The sequence below is a fragment of the Passer domesticus genome, chromosome 32 (assembly GCF_036417665.1).
Source record: "Passer domesticus isolate bPasDom1 chromosome 32, bPasDom1.hap1, whole genome shotgun sequence".
Lineage (NCBI taxonomy): Eukaryota > Metazoa > Chordata > Aves > Passeriformes > Passeridae > Passer > Passer domesticus.
The window spans coordinates 2,648,152-2,664,796 of record NC_087505.1 but is presented as its reverse complement, the minus strand read 5'-3'; the positions used below and the strand labels follow the sequence as shown (position 1 = coordinate 2,664,796).

Below are 16,645 nucleotides of genomic sequence, written 5' to 3'. Positions count from 1 at the left end.
GTCTCTGCACAGGAACGGGGCGCAGTACCGGTGTGGCGGGTGGGTCTCCCCACACGCCCGTGCGGGTTCCGGGGCGTCCCGGGACCCTCGAGGGGACGCCGCAGGGGTGACCCGGGCCGGGCACAGGCGGTGACACCATCCCGCTGCTCCCCGCCCCGCAGTTTGGCTCCCGCCCCGAATCCCCTAATCCCGGCTCGCCCGCGTTAATTAATCCCCCTGTGGTGCCCTCTAATCCCCCTCCCGCCGGCGCCGGGGCGCGGGGGCTCGGGGCAGAGCCTCCGGTTCCAGCCCGGGTGTCCTTGGGGAGGGGGAGCGGGGACGGGCGGGGGGCTCTGCCCGCACCTCCGGGGCTCTGCGGGACCCCCGCGTCCCGGGGCTTCGCCCCCAGCCCCGGGCGGGGCTCCGCCGTGACCCGGGGTCCCTGTGCCTCGGCCGCCAGCCCCGCCGATGGACACGAACCGGATGGAAGAGTGTCGGAATAGGGAGAGGAAATATGCTGGAATTCATTCCCAAAAAAAATGCTCTTTTTGCCCTGCGCCCCCTTAATCAGGCTGGCTGCGGTGTAATCTGAAATAATCAAATTAGAGAGAAACCGCTAATCAGCGCTGAGCTCTTCGTGTGTCACCGAGCCTAATTCCTGCGGGGAGCGGGGGGGGGACACCGCCAGCACCGTCCTGCGGGCCGGGACTGCCCGGTAACGGGCAGGGATTGCCCGGTAACGTGGGGCTAGGGGCCGGGGATGCCCCGGTAACGGGCAGGGACTGCCCCGGTAACGTGGGGCTAGGGGCCGGGACTGCCCGGTAACGGGCAGGGACTGCCCCGGTAACGTGGGGCTAGGGGCCGGGACTGCCCGGTAACGGGCAGGGACTGCCCGGTAACGTGGGGCTAGGGGCCGGGGATGCCCGGTAACGGGCAGGGACTGCCCGGTAACGTGGGGCTAGGGGCCGGGACTGCCCGGTAACGGGCCGGGACTGCCCGGTGAAGTGGGGTTGCCCCGGTAACACGGGGCTGCGGGCCGGGACTGCCCCGGTAATGGACAGGGGATGCCCCGGTAACGGGCAGGAACTGCTCTGGTAACGGGCAAGGGCTGTCCCGGTAACGGGCAGGGACTGCTCCGGTGATGGACAGGGGCTGCCCCGGTAACTCAGGGCTTGCGGGCCGGGGATGTCCCGGTAACGGGCAGGGGCTGCTCCGGTAACGGGGAAGGGCTGCCCCGGTAACGCGGGGCTGCGGTGGCGGGCCCGGGCAGGGCACAGCGCGGTGGCCACCAGCCACCGCGTCCTGCCAGCCACCGCGTCCCGCCTGGGGGGGCTGTGCCGGTGCCGAGGGGCGGCCCGGGCACGGCTGTGCCCCGAGAGCCGCGCCCGGTGCCGCAGCGGTGCCCCGGCGCACCTTGCGCCGTGTGACCTTCGTTTAATCGCGTTAATGCCTGAGCGCTGCTCCGCAATCAGGCGGAATCAAACCCGCCCATCCCCCCGGCAATGCAGGGAGCGGGGATGGAAGGGGAAAGTAACCCGAGATTAAACATTAATCTGCCCAGGGCCCAAAGGCACCGCGGTGCGCGGGAGGGGACCTGTCGCCTTCGGGCTCCTGCCACGCCACCCGGGTCTGTGGGGCTGGGGGAGGCCCCTCGGTGGCTCCCGAGGGTTTCCCGGCTCTGCAGAAGGCCAGGATTGGAGCTGGGGTGCTGCAGCATCCCCCTGACCTTCCCCATCCTCGGGCAGGGAGCTGTGGGGCCGCAGGAGGCGCAGAAGGAGTTTTCCCCCAAACCAGCTCAGAATCTCTCTTTATTATTTAAACCCATTATGTACAAGGACCAAAAAATAAAAAAGGAAAAAAAAACGCTCTTAAATTCTCTGCGATATGAAAACTACAAGCTCTGTACATGGACTGCCGCGAGTGCAAGGGTGGAGGATCGTGGTCTTTGGTGGCTAAACTCGCACCCCCGGCCCCTGCAGCCTCCCCCGGGGTGGGCACCGGGCCCGGGGTGGGCACCGGGCCCCGGGGACGGGAGCGCTCGGTGGCTCCGGCTCCCGACACGGGGCTGGGCAGCGGCAGCTCGGTGCTGCCCGAGCCGGCCCGCAGGCTCTGCGGGGCGCTGGGATGACCGCTAAGACATCGACATCACGCAGTGGGAACACAGCCCGGGGACGTGGGACACCGCGGCTCCCTGCAGGTCCCTCCCGATGGGGACACACCGAGCCGGGGATGGATGGAGCGGGACAGGGGGTGAGCAGGGCAGGGCGGGTGAGATCCATGGGAAAAGGCAGTGCAGGACATCCCCTCTGGGGATTCCCGGTGGGCTGGTGCTCCCAGGGCAGCTCCGCGCTGCTCCCGACGCCCCGAGACACGAGGGTGGAGAACGGGGCGCTGAAGGGTCGTGTTTCCCGGACACCTCACTGCGGGAAGGACCGCGGGGAACGAGACCTCGCCCGCTGCGCTGGGGACTCCGGAGGGGCCCCGCTCAGCCCCAGAGCTCGAGGACAAGCCGTGGTTCCCGACCCCGGGAGGGGGAAGCGGCTGGCGCGGCACGGAGGGGACGGAGGGGACGCTACTCTAACCGGGACTGAGCACGGCTGGCCCGAAGCGACACTGGAAGCAGAGCTCGGCTGCTTGGCAGAGCCACGACTCGCACACACATTGCACACTACTGTCTCTGGAGAGGGGGCGTGGGGCATCTGGGGGGACCCCGGGCTCGTGTTGGACAGGGGGTGACCCCACAGCACCACAGGTCACCCGGGCGCTGCCCGGGATTGGCATCTCGTTGTGGCAGCCTTTTGTTCCTGTGGCACCGGTGACTGGCATCTCCAGGAGAGCTGGAAATGAGACTGCAGCGCAGGGCAGGGGAGCAGAGCCCGGGCTGAGCACCCTCCTGGAGCCATGGGCAGGGGGGTCCCCTCGGACTGACCCTCTGAGCATCCTCCTGGAGCCACAGAAGGGTCATCCAAATGATTTTTGGACATCATCCTGGAGCCACAGAGGGATCCCCTTGAAGTGACCCTCTGAGCATCCTCCTGAGGCCACAGAAGGGTCATCCCAGATGACCTGAACATCCTCCTGCAGCCACAGAGGGGTCCCTGCAGGTGACCCCTGAGCATCCTCCTGAGGCCACAGAAGGGTCATCCCAAATGATCTTCTGGACATCATCCTGGGGCCACAGAAGGGTCCCCTTGGAATGACTCTCTGAGCATCCTCCTGGAGCTGCAGGCAGTGGGGTCCCTGCAGGTGACCCTCTGAGCATCCTCCTGAGGCCACAGACAGTGGGGTCCCCTTGGACTGACCCCCTGAGCATCCTCCTGCAGCTGCAGGCAGTGGGGTCCCTACAGGTGACCCTCTGAGCATCCTCCTGGAGCCACAGAGGCGTCATTCCAAATGATCTTCTGGACATCATCCTGGAGCCACAGAGGGGTCCCCTTGAAGTGACCCTCTGAGCATCCTCCTGGAGCCACAGACAGTGGAGTCCCCTTGGACAGACCCTCTGAGCATCCTCCTGAGGCCACAGAAGGGTCATCCCAGATGACCTGAACATCCTCCTGGAGCCACAGAGGGGTCCCTGCAGGTGACCCCTGAGCATCCTCCTGGAGCTGCAGGCAGCAGAATCCCCCCAGGCTGCCCCATGGGGCCCCTGGAGGGGCAGCCACCGTGCCCGGGTGTGGGCAGAGCCCTGCCCAGCAGCACAGCCCAACCTCGCTGGCACTCAGCACCTCTGAGGCAAAACGGTCCCACCAGCTGGGGAGAGGGACTGGGGGGCTGCTCCTCTGCCCCCCAGCGCTGCCTCTTGGCACTCGTTGCACCAGGGCAGCCCTGCCCAGGACCCCCCGGTGGTCCTGGCACTCTGGGAAGGGGCAGTGCTGACCCTGGCCCCCCCTGCCACGGGCTCTTCCCTCCCCCCGGGCAGAGGACCCGGGTGTGCCTCTGCCTCCTCACCCTAAAGGCAAAGGGGCTGGGCAGAGCAGTCTGGGGATCGAGGTGGGCATCGGGCAGCCCCTGCTGTGACACAGGACGAGCTGGGGGAGCTGCCAGCGCCAGCCTGTGAGGACAGGCTGCGGGACACGCGTGGGGGACCCAGCCCCCGAGGGGCAGCTGTGGGGAGCTGAGCTCCCCAGAGAGGCCAGGGTTTGGGCGAGGGCTCTGACCTGTCCTGTGCCTCCGGCAGGAGGGCAGAACTCACGGGTGGCGATGAGCAAGCGGGGCAGAGCCCGGGCAGGGTGACCCCCTTGGGGCAGCCAGCAGAGCCCCCTCCTCATCCAGCTCTGGGGCTGGCCCGTGCCCATCCCTGCCGTGTCCCCGTGCCTCAAACAGCCCCTCCACGGCCCCGGCCGGTGCCTCTCCCCTCGCTTTCCCTCCGCCACGGCGGGGCTGGCGCTCCGCTCCTCCCGCCGCCTGCGCCGCCGGCATGCCCGGCTCGCTCCTGCCCGCTGCTAGGGACTCACATGTTGGACGGCAGTTTGGGCTTCGCCGTTTCCACCTCGGGGCTGAAGGCCACGGAGCCCTTGCGGGAGGGAGCTGCCGGCGGCCGGGTCGCGGAGCCCGGGGACTGCGGCGCGGGCGCGGAGCGGGCGGGCTGAGCCAGCGCCGCCGGAGGGTGTGCGGGCTGGCCGCCCATCCCCGCGCACGGCTTGGCCAGCAGTCCGGCCACCGAGGGCGAGGACCTGCGGGCCAGGTTCCCTGCGGATTTCCTGCCCTGCTTCAAGGAGCTGCCGTCGGCTTGCTGGGCCACTTTGTTGGGGAGGGAGGGCTGGGAGGCAGAGAGGAGCCGGACATCCTGCGTGAGCCGCCCCACCGGCAGCCCCTGGATGCTCCTGTGCTTCACCAGCTGCTGGGGCTGCATCAGGAGCGAGATGTGCGAGCCGGTGGCTCGGGACAGGCTGTAGTGGAGCGTTCTCCCCGGCGGCAGCGCCTGCTCGGAGCTGGGGGACGCAGCGCCCGCCGCTTGCTGCAGCAGCGAGGTGGAGAGCGAGGCGCCGCGGGACCGCGACAGCTGGGGCTGGGGGCCGCCCGGGGGCTGCTTGGGCCCCGCTGGCATCTCCCCCCTCTGCGCCGCGCGGGGCAGCGGCTGCGCCCCCGCGCTGGGTCTCTGCGCCCCGCTCTCCTGCGGCTGCACCATGGGCGAGGAAGGAGAACCGGCGGCCGGCGTCTGCAGGTGGGACGGAGCTCCCGAGGGAGAGCCCACCGAGGAGGGCCGGGAGCCGCCCAGGCTGGGCTGGGAGCGGCGCACGGGCTTGGCGAGCAGGGTGGCTTCGGGAGAGAGCGGGCTGGAGATGGAGGAGGGCGGCAGGAAGATGTGAGCCTGCAGGCTGTGCTGGTGGGTCAGCGCGATGGCCACGTTGGTGGTGGCGGCGGCTGTCTGCAGCGGGGCGTGCACCAGCGGCTCCCAAATCACCGGCTTGCCGCTCAGCTCCCGCCCCATCGCCATCTGCTGCAGGTCCTGGATGTTGTGGGCCATGTCCTGGTCGTGCTTCACGATCTGCTGGATCATCTCGTTGTTCAGGGGTCCCGAGCTGTGCTCGGCTCGCTTGCGGAGCAGGATGGAGTTCTTCTTCCCTGGAGGGGAGGCAGGAGTGTCACACACCCTTGGGGACAGTGTGGAGGGCAGGGTGGCAGTGGGAAGGGACAATAAAACCTCAGAGCTCCAGGGGAAGCAAGACCCTGGGAAGGGACAATAAAACCTCAGAGCTCCAGGGGAAGCAAGACCCTGGGAAGGGACAATAAAACCTCAGAGCTCCAGGGGAAGCAAGGCCCTGGGAAGGGACAATAAAACCTCAGAGCTCCAGGGGAAGCAAGACCCTGGGAAGGGACAATAAAACCTCAGAGCTCCAGGGGAAGCAAGACCCTGGGAAGGGACAATACAACCTCAGAGTTCCAGGGGAAGCAAGACCCTGGGAAGGGCCCAGACTGGAGCAGTGGAAGCAGCAGGGACGAAACAGGAGAGTCCTGACTCCAAAGGGACGGGGGGCTGGGGTCCTGCTTGTCCCCCACAGGCAAGGGAGGGTGAGGACCAGCAGCTGGTCCTGCCAAACACTGCAGGCACCGTGCAGTGCAGTTACATCTTCCCAGGGCAGCCTGACCTGTGCCACTGCCTGGATCTTGCTGGGGGGGAGAGAGAGGGGAGGCTCCTTCCTCATGCTCCTCATCATCCTCATTGCTGGGCACCCGCGGGGCTGGGGCACTCATGCCAGCTCTGTGACTCTACCACCTGTGGGTCTGTGGGCCCTGGGGATGGCTGTAGAGGTGGCTGTGCTGAACCCAGGGGGTCACTCCATGTTGACCCACTCCATGGTGACACATTCCATAGTGACACACTCCATGGGGTCACTCTATGGTGTCCTCCAGGAGGGCACTCACGGGGTTGGGGCACTTGTCCCAGCTCAGTGACTCCACCACCAGTGGGTTTGGAGGCCCGTGGGCCCTGGGGGTGGCTGTGGTGAGCCCAGGGGGTCACTCCATGGTGACCCACTCCATGGGGTCACTCCAGGGTGTCCTCCAGGAGGGCACCCACGGGCTTGGGGCGCTGTGATCGCCTCCTCCCCGCTCTGTGACTCCACCACCCGTGGGTCTGGGGCCCCACTCCTCCTCACCGATGCGGTCCAGGCGGTCCATGGCCACGGTCTCGAAGGCCCTGCGCATCATGGGGTACTCCTCCAGCACCTCGTTGAAGTTGTCCACGGACAGCGAGTACAGGCGGCAGTAGGTGTCGGCTCTCACGCTGGCCGTGCGCCTGCCCCGCGTCAGGAGGCAGATCTCTGCAGGGACACGGGGCTGGCTCAGGGGGACACGGCCATCCAGCCCCCTCCCTGCTCTGTTCCTGCTCCAGGGCTGCCCAGCACCCCAAAACCCTGCGCAGAGCACGGCTCAGAGGCAGGGGCAGACCCCACAGCCTGTCTCCTTGGCCAGGCACAGCGTTTTCTCCCCCTCCAGGCCATGGAGACACCCCCAGGTGTGGCTGCTGTGATGGCCTGGCCTGTTTCCCTCCCAGAGCTGTGCCTGTATCCTATAAACTGGCTCAGATGTTCTGCTCTGAGCTCCTCTCCTCCCTGGCCAGCAGTGGATGCTCCCTGTGCCCCAGCCAGCCAGAACTGGGGTGAAGACTTTGCCACCTTTGCCACCTTTGCCACCTTGGCCCCAGCCAGCCAGAACTGGGGTGAAGACTTTGCCACCTTTGCCACCTTTGCCACCTTGGCCCCAGCCAGCCAGAACTGGGGTGAAGACTTTGCCACCTTTGCCACCTTTGCCACCTTGGCCCCATCCAGCCAGAACTGGGGTGAAGACTTTGCCACCTTTGCCACCTTTGCCACCTTTGCCACCCTTGCCACCTTGGCCCCATCCAGCCAGAACTGGGGTGAAGACTTTGCCACCCTGACTGGATGCCATGACTTTGGCACTGGGCAGGAGGAGATGAGCAAGCAGAAACATCAGGCACGCCCCAGCTTCTACTCCCCAGGCAGCTTTTGGCCCCTACTCTGCCCACCAGCTCCCCCAGCCCAGCCTCACCCCCAAAGTAGGAGCCGTCAGACAGCTTTGTCTCCTTGTTGCCCTTGGTGAGGATGCTGACCACGCCGTGCTGGATGAAGTACATCTTTTTGCCCACGGTGCCCTCGCGGATGATGAAGTCCCCGGGCTGGAAGACCTCGAAGCGCAGCTTGGTCAGCATGGCTGTCACAAAGTTGGGGTCGGCGTTGGCAAACAGGGGCATGTTGGCCACCAGGTTGCGGCAGTTGAAGTTGATGATTTCCTGTGGGGTGAGGAGCAGCTCAGTGCGTGCAGCCACGTTTCTCTCCACAGAGAAAAGCAAGGCACAGCTCTTCCCAAGAATATTCCCGGGTTTCGCATTCTCTGAACCTCAGAGAAAGGAAGAACAATTCTTGTCTCATTTGCTGTGCCTGTGTTGTGCCGAAGTAGAATGCAATGTGAAAATTGTTTACCCAGAGTGATGGGGTTTGGTTTCCTTGGCCTGTCAGGGCCAAGTGTGTGTATATGTCGGGACTGTCGGCTGACAGCCACGAGATATTGAGCAGTTGTGTACAAAGCTGAGGGCTTGGTAAATTCCGTTGGGATGTAATGCAATAGAATATAGTATAAATAATAATAAAATTATTGTTATAATAAAAATAGAGTTAATAAAGTTTAAAATAATAATTTTAAATATTAGAACAACATTATTATAAATTATTATTATATTAATATAATATATTATAAACAATATATTATAATATATAATTATAATTATATATCATAATATATTATAATGATATATTGATTATAATAATAAAATTACAATAATTATAATAATTTAATTATTATATTATTATAATTATAATATTATAATTAATTATAATAATTAATTATAATTATAATTATAATATAATATAATTATAATTATAATTATAATTATAATAAAATTAAATTAAGAGTAAGTTTTAATATTTTAATAAGAATATTATAATAAATTTATAATAATAAAATTTATAATAATAAATAATAATAAAAAATAAAAAATAAAATAATAAAAAATTAAATTAAGAGTAAGTTTTAATATTTTAATAAGAATATTATAATAAATTTATAATGATAAAATTTATAATAATAAATAATAAAAATAATAAAAAATAACATAATAAAAATTAAATTAAGAGTAAGTTTTAATATTTTAATAAGAATATTATAATAAATTATATATATTATTATAGTAATATAATACAGTATAAATAATTAAATTAATTAACCTTCTGATATTATAGAGTCCTTCTCATCATTTCTCCCCACACAGGGGTCATCCTCTTTCAATAAGTGGGGCCACCACCGAGCCCGGCCCCTGCCAGCAGCAGCCCCTGCCCTGCAGGTCACAGCAGGGAGTGTTGCCCTCACCTCTTTGAGGGGCTCGCTGAGCTCCCCCAGGATGTTCTCCTCGTCAAACATCTTGCCCTGGTAGCGGTGCTCGTAGTACTCGTGGATGCGCTGGCGCGTGTCCCCGGGCAGCTTGTGGAACGACATGTACTGCTCCACCTGCTTGTACTGCGGGGACAAGGGGAGTCACTCAGGGCTGAGCTGGCACCACCCGCGTGGCTGCATGAGCTGTCCCTCCTCCCCAGTGCCCTGACCCAAAGGGGGTGAAGGACAGCACGCCTGTGCACTCAGGATGCAGGTGGAGCAGGGCAGAGGGCAGGGTGGGGCCACACTGTGCACAAGTGACCCCCAGTATGGACACCAGTGTGGCCCCACTCTCAGTGGGCAGCCTGAGCTCCACCTGCAGCACCCCGAGGGAGAGTGGCAAGGACAAAGATCCCAAGCTCTGGAATCAGTAGGGCACAGCTCAGTGCTGAGCTGGTTCTGGAGCTGGACCCACGCGTGCCAGGATTCTTCCCTCAGCACCCAGGCCCTCCCTCCCCACCCACAGAATAATGAGGTTGGAAGAGACCTCAAAGATCATCAAGTCCAACCCATGCTCTGACACCTCAAATTGACTACAGCACCAAGTGCCATGTCTCTCATCAGGTACACACAGTCACCTGTCCAGGGACACAAAGGACACACCTGTGAAGAGCCTGGCCTGAGCCCAGCACAGCAGAACCACGGGAAATAATCACACAATCACAGAATAGTGAGGTTGAAAGAGACCTCGAAGATCATCAGGTCAAACCTGTGCCCTCACACCTCAACTCACTATAGCACCAAGGGCCATGCCCAGCCTTGCTTTAAACACACCCAGAGATGGTGATTCCACCCCCACCTTGGGAAGAGCATAAAGAATACTTTATTATTCTTTTGGTGAAAAATTTTTTCCTAATATCCAACCAATACTTTCCCCGAGGCAGCTGAGACTGTCCCCACTGACCTTCTCCTGGTACTGGCGCCGGGACGAGTCCAGGGACTGGATGAGGGCGGTGGCGTGGCCGATGAACATGGCGTAGCAGGTGGCCCCCACGATCATGCTGAGCATGGTGAGCCACACGTCGGTCATGCCCTCGGGCGCCTGCTGCCCGTAGCCGATGCACAGCATGTGGCTCATGGCCTTGAACAGGGCGTGCGAGTACTGCTTGCCCCACGAGTCATTCTGCAGACGAGGCACAGCGGGGATGAAGGGGTTGGTGGAAGGTGCTGGGCAGCTGAACCCCCCCGGTCCCACCTCCCTGAGCTGGGCAGTCCAGAGACCCAGGGAGAAGAAGGTTCCTCCAAGGCCAAAGGGATGAGTTCTGCTCCAGGAAGAGGATTGTGAAGGCCTAAAGAGGCACCAGGCCCTGCTCTGGGGAGGAGGCAGGAGCCCCAGTATCCTGTTCCCTCCCCGAGGGATTCCCTGACTCCAAGGTGGGAAGGTGATGCAGAGGTTCCCTCTGCCCTGTCTCACTGCTATGACCACAGAGACAATGCTCACCAGCACGTCTCCCAGCAGCTCCAGGTGGAGAGACAGGGAACCAAACCCTCTCCCCACCACGGCAGATCCCAGCTGGAACCACCCCAGTCTGGGCACTCAGTGTGGGCACTCACCACCATGTGGTTCTTGGCGACCCAGCAGTCCTCAGGGAAGTCCTGCAGCATGGGCACCAGGAACTGCAGGCAGCCGTCCCAGTGGCACAGCAGCAGCATCATCCCGATGAGGTTGAAGATCCTCACCACGGCGCTGGCCAGGTCATACGTCATGTGGAAGATCTGGGGAACAGGGCAGTGCAGCATCCCATGAACTCTCCCCACTTGGTCAATCCCCAAGCCCTTAGCCCTGGAAACATGAACTACTTCCCACAGTCACCCCTCCCAAAGGGATAAACACTCTTCCCCATGGACTTTGTGTCACAACTTCCTCTGGTTTCTCCTTCCCCTGTCACTGGTTTGGTACCCCTGGTGGCCACCCCCCTACCCCTGGTGGCCAGGCCCCTCTGCCCACCCCTTAGCTCTGCCCCCCACCCCTTCCCCTTCACAAGCTGCCTGCTCCACGGGGTTCATTCTCTTTTTCCCTGGGTTTGTCCTTGGGTGACTGTGTTACCCTGCTGGAATAAATCCTTGCAAGGGAGCCTTTTTTGCCTCTGTCTCTGAGCCAGCTGAGGTGAGGGTTGAGTGGAGGTTTGGCTGCGTTGCCTAAATGTTAACTCAGCCTGCTTTTCCACAGGAGAGGCTTGCTGGGGATAAAAGACAGGCAGCAACACCCACATTTTTTAGGGCAGGAGTGGAGCTGCAGAGAAACTCTCCTCCTAGAACAGCACTTGGAGCCCTCTGCCCCTCCAGACAGCTGTACCCTGCAGCTGGGAGACCCCCAAGGAGACCCCCGAGGGGTTCTCACTGTTGTAGTGTGCTTTTATACTTCGTAATACTTTGTAATAGTTTTGATTTTGTATCCCCTTATTTTCCCCAAATGGTGTACCCCTATTTGTACCCCCTCCCTCTACCTGTGTAATCATTCTCCTGGGTTGAGGTCATCCCCAAATCCCCACCCTGGCTCTCTGTCAGTCACTCAGCATCCCATCCCCTCTATCCAGAACTTTTGGTCCAAATTGTCAAGTGATTAGTCTGAGGCCAGGGGGCAGCCCCCCAAGTATTATTTTATACACTATCCCAAATGTCCATCGCTAAGGTTTTATTCCTGGAGGGCCTTTATTGGTCAACAATTGTATCTACCTTCAGTTTCCTCCCCCCCTTTAAATGTAACCTTGAGATTCCTTTGGTTTTACTCTGGGCAAGGCGCACCACTGAGGTGTGGGGCTCCCTGAGGAGCTCCCAATAAACCTTGGACTGGCCCCTGCTGAGAGTCACCTTTTACCCTCTACCGATGTCTCCAGTGTCTCTTCTGCTGCAAAGGTGACTGGCCTAGCTGCCCTCAGCACCCTCGGGGCACCAGAGAGTGTCCCACCACTGTGGGGGCTGCCCCTCTGTTTTCTGCTGACCCAGGGCTGGCCGGGATTCTTGAGAGGCTCCCAGAGAGATGGAGACAGCCCCCCAATGTGGGGCTCTGAGATCAGATCCCATGGGTGAGGCTGCCCCCCTGTTTTCTGCCGACTCGGGGCTGGCCGGGGTCCTTGAGAGGCTCCCAGAGAGATAGAGACAGCTTGGTGCCCAACGTGGGGCTCTGAGACCATCTCCAGATCCCATGGGCAAGGCTGCCCCCACCATTATCTGCCAACCCCGGGCTGGCCGGGGTTCACTGGGAGGCACCCAGAGAGACGGAGACAGCCCCCCAATGTGGGGCTCTGAGACCATCTCCAGATCCCACGGACGGGGCTGCCCCCCTGTTATCCGCTGACCCAGGGCTGGCCAGGGTTCTTGAGAGGCTCCCAGAGAGATGGAGACAGCTTGGTGCCCAACGTGGGGCTCTGAGACCATCTCCAGATCCCACAGATGAGGCTGCCCCCCCACTGTCTGCCGACCCAGGGCTGGCCGTGGTTCCTGAGGGTCTCCCAGAGAGATGGAGACAGCTTGGCGCCCAACGTGCGGTTCTGAGACCATCTCCAGATCCCACGGATAGGGCTGCCCCCGTATTTTCTGCCAACTTGGGGCTGGTTGGGGTTCCTGAGGGGCTCCCAGAGAGACGGAGACAGCCCCCCAACGTGGGGCTCTGAGATCAGATCCCATGGGCGAGGCTGACCCCCTGTTTTCTGCCAACCTGGGGCTGGCTGTGGTTCCTGAGGGGCTCCCAGAGAGATGGAAGCAGCTTGGCGCCCAACGTGGGGCTCTGAGACCACCTCCAGATCCCACGGACGGGGCTGCCCCCCTGTTTTCTGCTGACCCAGGGCTGGCCGGGGTTCCTGAGGGTCTCCCAGAGGGACAGACACTCACCTCCTCCCACTGGTGGATGTAGCGGATGAGGCGCGAGAGGCGCAGCAGGCGCAGCAGGCTCAGGATCTTGGTGAAGCGCACGATGCGCAGCGCCCGCGCCGTCTTGTAGACATCAGAGTCCACCTGGGTCTCCAGGTCAACGATGAGGAAAATGTAGTCAACGGGGATGGAGGAGATGAAGTCGACCAGGAACCAGCTCTTCAGGTACTTCATTTTGATGGTGTGAGGGTCAAGGATGATCTCCGTGTTGTCCTCCACCACGATGCCTGTCCGGAAGTTCAGCACCAGGTCAGCCAAGAAGAAAGTGTCTGAAAGCACGTTGAAAACGATCCAGGGAGGGGTGTTCTCATCCTTGAAGAAGGTGATGCCCACGGGCAGGATGATCAAATTCCCCACCATCAGGAGCAGCATGATGAGGTCCCAGTAAAACCTGCAGGGGCCAGAGCGGGACAGGCAGGACACAGTCAGACAGCAAACCCAGGATCAAAGTCAGGGTGTGACAGTGCAGAGGACACACACACACATCACTGACACCCCGCTGCTCGGCTGGGACAGATGTGAGCAGAAGTGGGGTGCAGAAGCCACCCTGTGTGGGAAGGGGGGGTGTAGGAGCTTGGCTGTCTCTCCCTCCACTGCAGGGCAGTGCATGCACACCTCTGCCCCCACCCCAAAGCTGCCATGTGCCCCCTGGAGATCTCAGAGAGGATGTGGGCTTTGCTCCCCTGAGGCTCCTTGTCATCCGCTGTCTCCCTGCCACCACCCGAGTTGGCTTAGCAGGATTTGGGATAAGCTTTGCTGGTTATGCAAACGGAGAGCCGAGCTCCTGGGGCAGCAGAAAAGGATCAGGGAGGCTGCGGTGGTGAGCCAGGCAGCAGCCAAGCAAGGAGAGACAATGCTGCTGCCAGGGGAAGGTGGGAGGAAGGTCCAACCCTACCGGAGGTGCCAGCATGCGCAGGGCAGGGTGAGGGCACTCCTCATCCACCTCCTTCAGCTAGGAGTGGGCAGGCTCAGAGGCTTTGGAGGGAAAGCCACGAGACGCCAGCAGCAGCTGGTTATGTCAGGACAGCCAGCAGCCCTGTTCACGTGCAAATGCCACCAGGATGTTTTCATTCTTCACACAGACACATCACCACTTTCTCCACCAGCCTTGCGACTCCTGGGGTCCCCGATCAGAGCCTTCATGAGCCCTTGGGAAAGCAAGTCCAGCTTTAGGGGTCCCCAGGCATCCCCTGTTAGTCCCAGCCCTGGCTGTGGGTGCAGGCTCAAATCTCCAAAGGCGATTTCAGGACAGCTCTCAGTGCCCAGTGAATCCACACTAGCTTTTACAGGTGGCAGAAACCTGTGGGGATTTCCTACCCACACTCATGGTGGGACATGGATACTGGGATCTCTGCAGCTGGGGAAGGGAAGGAGAAGGGGAAAGGGAAGGGGAAAGGGGAAAGGGAAGGGGAAGAGGAAGAGGAAAGGGAAAGAGGAAAGGGAAAGGGAAAGGGGAAAGGGAAGAGGAAAGGAGCCTGTGGTGCCATGAGAGGCTCCTTCAGAGAGAGCACCAAAGCCTGAGGGGAGTAGGGGGAGGCACCCTCTCCTCAAGGAGCCATCCCAAGGTCAGGTCCAGAAACCACCCCGGGGCCAGGAATGACCCCAGGGCTGCAAGGAGCCCTCTCCAGGGTCAGGAGCCTCTCCCAAATTAACACCTTCCTGCCAGTGGCCAGGATTTGCTGGGCCAGGCAAGGAAATGAGGCAGAAGGGGCCTGATCCAGCTGAGGAATTGCCTCCTGCACCTCCACGCTGTGCCCTGAGAAGCTGAGCAGGGAAGCTGCCTGTCCCCACAGCTGCCCGAGCCTGCCTGGAGCTCTCGCTTCAGCTTTAGGCTTAAGCTCTTCAGGACAGGCCTTGTCCTTCACTGAGTGTCAGACTGAGCACTCAGGGCCCTGATCTCCACGGCCTTTATGTATCTCCCTAATGTGATAAACACCGGGGTAATCCCCCTGCCTGTCTACCTGCCAGCTCCCTGCACAGCACTGCTGGCAGAAGCTGCTGCTGGCTCACAAACTTTGGGATGCTTTCCCTGAAAAAAGGGCTCCCAGGGCTGGGTGTCAGGCTGGGGTGGACCCGGTGAGAGGCAGGGGCCCGGTGGTGAGGGGAGATGGCCACAGGTGCCAGGGAGCCACGGCGGGTGCTGGCTGTGTTCTTCAGGCTGGGGACATCATCCATGTCACAGCTTGCTGCGGGAGATGCCTGCCTGGCAGCTCCCTTCCCCGTGGAGAAAGCCCACCCTATATGACTCAACATCCCCGTGACACCCAGTTCCTCCCACATCATCCATCCCCGAGCTCCCGCTGTGATCCCGGTGACACCGAGAGCCGGGCCCGGCTCCTCGCTGCGTGACCGGCCCCGCTCCACCCGCGGGGCTCCCAGGGGGATGGAGGCTCCTGAGCACATTAAAAACAGCACCGAGAAGGGCGGGGGGAGCCGCAAGGGCACGCAAAGCCCAGCAACCCCCGCCTCCCGGGGGCCGGGGCAGCGGAGCCCCGCGGCTCGGCGGAGCCGGGCTGCCCCGGGCACCGGGAGCACCGGGAGCCCGGGGGAGCTGGGGCAGCACGGAGCCGTCCGTGCGGGAGGGATCATCCCAGACGGGAGCGGGCTGGGGCAGCCGCCTCCCCGGGCCGGTGCCGAGCCCCGGCCACCGGCACTTGTTGCCCCCGCGGCGGCGGCGCCGCGCTCAGCACCACGGACAGCGGCGGGGAGCGGCGCCGGGAGCCGGTGCCGGGGCGGGGGTCGCGGGGCCCCGGTCCCACCTGAAGTCGCTGTAGGGATGGATAATCCAGGCGCCCGCCGACTTCACCCGCTGCCGCTCGATCTCCACGGCCCGGTGGCTGCCGAACATGCGCAGCGAGAACTTGTTCACGGCGGGCTGCAGCATCGCCCCGAGCTGCCGCTGCACGAACGTGCCCGCCGCCGCCGCCGCCGCCGCCTCGCCCTCCGCCGCGATCCGCTCCGCCGCCGCCGGCGAGGCCGGGGCCGCGCCCGCCGCCCCCGCGGGCGCCCCCGCCGCCTCCCCGTCCAGCACCGGCGGCTTCTCCCGCGGCTCGGGGCTCGGCCGCGGCGCCGCCTCCATGCCGCCGCCGCCGCCGCCTCGCCTCACGTTTCCTTCAAACGCCCTTGCCCGGGCGCCCTGCCCGTCGCCCCGCCGCACATGCCCGGCCCCGGGCGGGCGGGCGGGCGCTCTCTCGCCGCCCGCGGCCGCTGGCTCACCGAGCGCTCCCCGAGCTCCGCCGGCGCCCGCCTGTTGCGCACGCTCCGGCGCGGGCAGCCGGCAGCCGGGAAGCGCCGGTGGCAGCGGAGCGGCGGCGCGGGGAGCGGCGAGGCCCGGGCGGCACCGGAGCGGCGGGACCCCGCGGCGGGCGGGGCGGGGCGGGGCCGGCGGGCGGGGCCGCGGCGAGGAGAACGCGCCCCCGGTCCGGCCCCGGTACCGCCGGAGGAACCGGGCAGGGGCGGGGCTTCGGGGAGATGGGGCGGGGCTACCGATTGGGACCCCGCCCCTTCTGTCTAGCCACGCCCCATCCCAGGCAGCGGGGCGAGGAGGGGCGTGGCTTGGAAGACGGTGGGCGCGGCTCCTGGAGGCGATGGGCGGGGATATCAGTATAGGCCCCGCCCACAGTTTGACCCCGCCCCTCGGCACGGTCCCGCCGCCGTCAGGAGGCGAGGTGTGGCTTCGGGGAGGAGGTGGGCGGGGCGATCTGCCCCGGCCCCGCCCCTCGGCCTCGCCCAGCCCGCGCCGCTGGGCCGGAGAAGGGGGCGTGGCTCAAAGAGCGCCGCGCGAGACCGGCCCCGCCCCTCAGGCCTAACCCCGCCCACCGGCCCCACCTGGTGTGACGCAGCTCCG

General features: G+C 62.1%; 1 protein-coding gene across 2 annotated transcripts; it reads right to left on the bottom strand.

Moving 5' to 3' along the window:
- Positions 1–1,769: 1,769 nt before the first annotated feature.
- HCN3 (hyperpolarization activated cyclic nucleotide gated potassium channel 3) lies at positions 1,770–16,215 on the bottom strand. 2 transcript variants are annotated; one of them, XM_064401788.1, is made up of 10 exons: positions 15,558–16,215; positions 12,760–13,189; positions 10,483–10,644; positions 9,833–10,051; positions 8,866–9,012; positions 7,492–7,732; positions 6,579–6,743; positions 3,565–5,544; positions 3,089–3,476; positions 1,770–3,000 (listed from the first exon to the last, which is right to left on the bottom strand). In XM_064401788.1, exons 1-8 carry the CDS (start codon positions 15,875–15,877, stop codon positions 4,430–4,432), a joined length of 2,799 nt encoding a protein of 932 aa, XP_064257858.1. In that variant the 5' UTR covers positions 15,878–16,215; the 3' UTR covers positions 1,770–3,000; positions 3,089–3,476; positions 3,565–4,429. The 2 variants fall into 2 exon arrangements, with proteins under 2 accessions (XP_064257858.1, XP_064257857.1); XM_064401787.1 differs by having other exon boundaries at positions 1,770–3,476.
- Between the last annotated feature and the right edge of the window lie 430 nt (positions 16,216–16,645).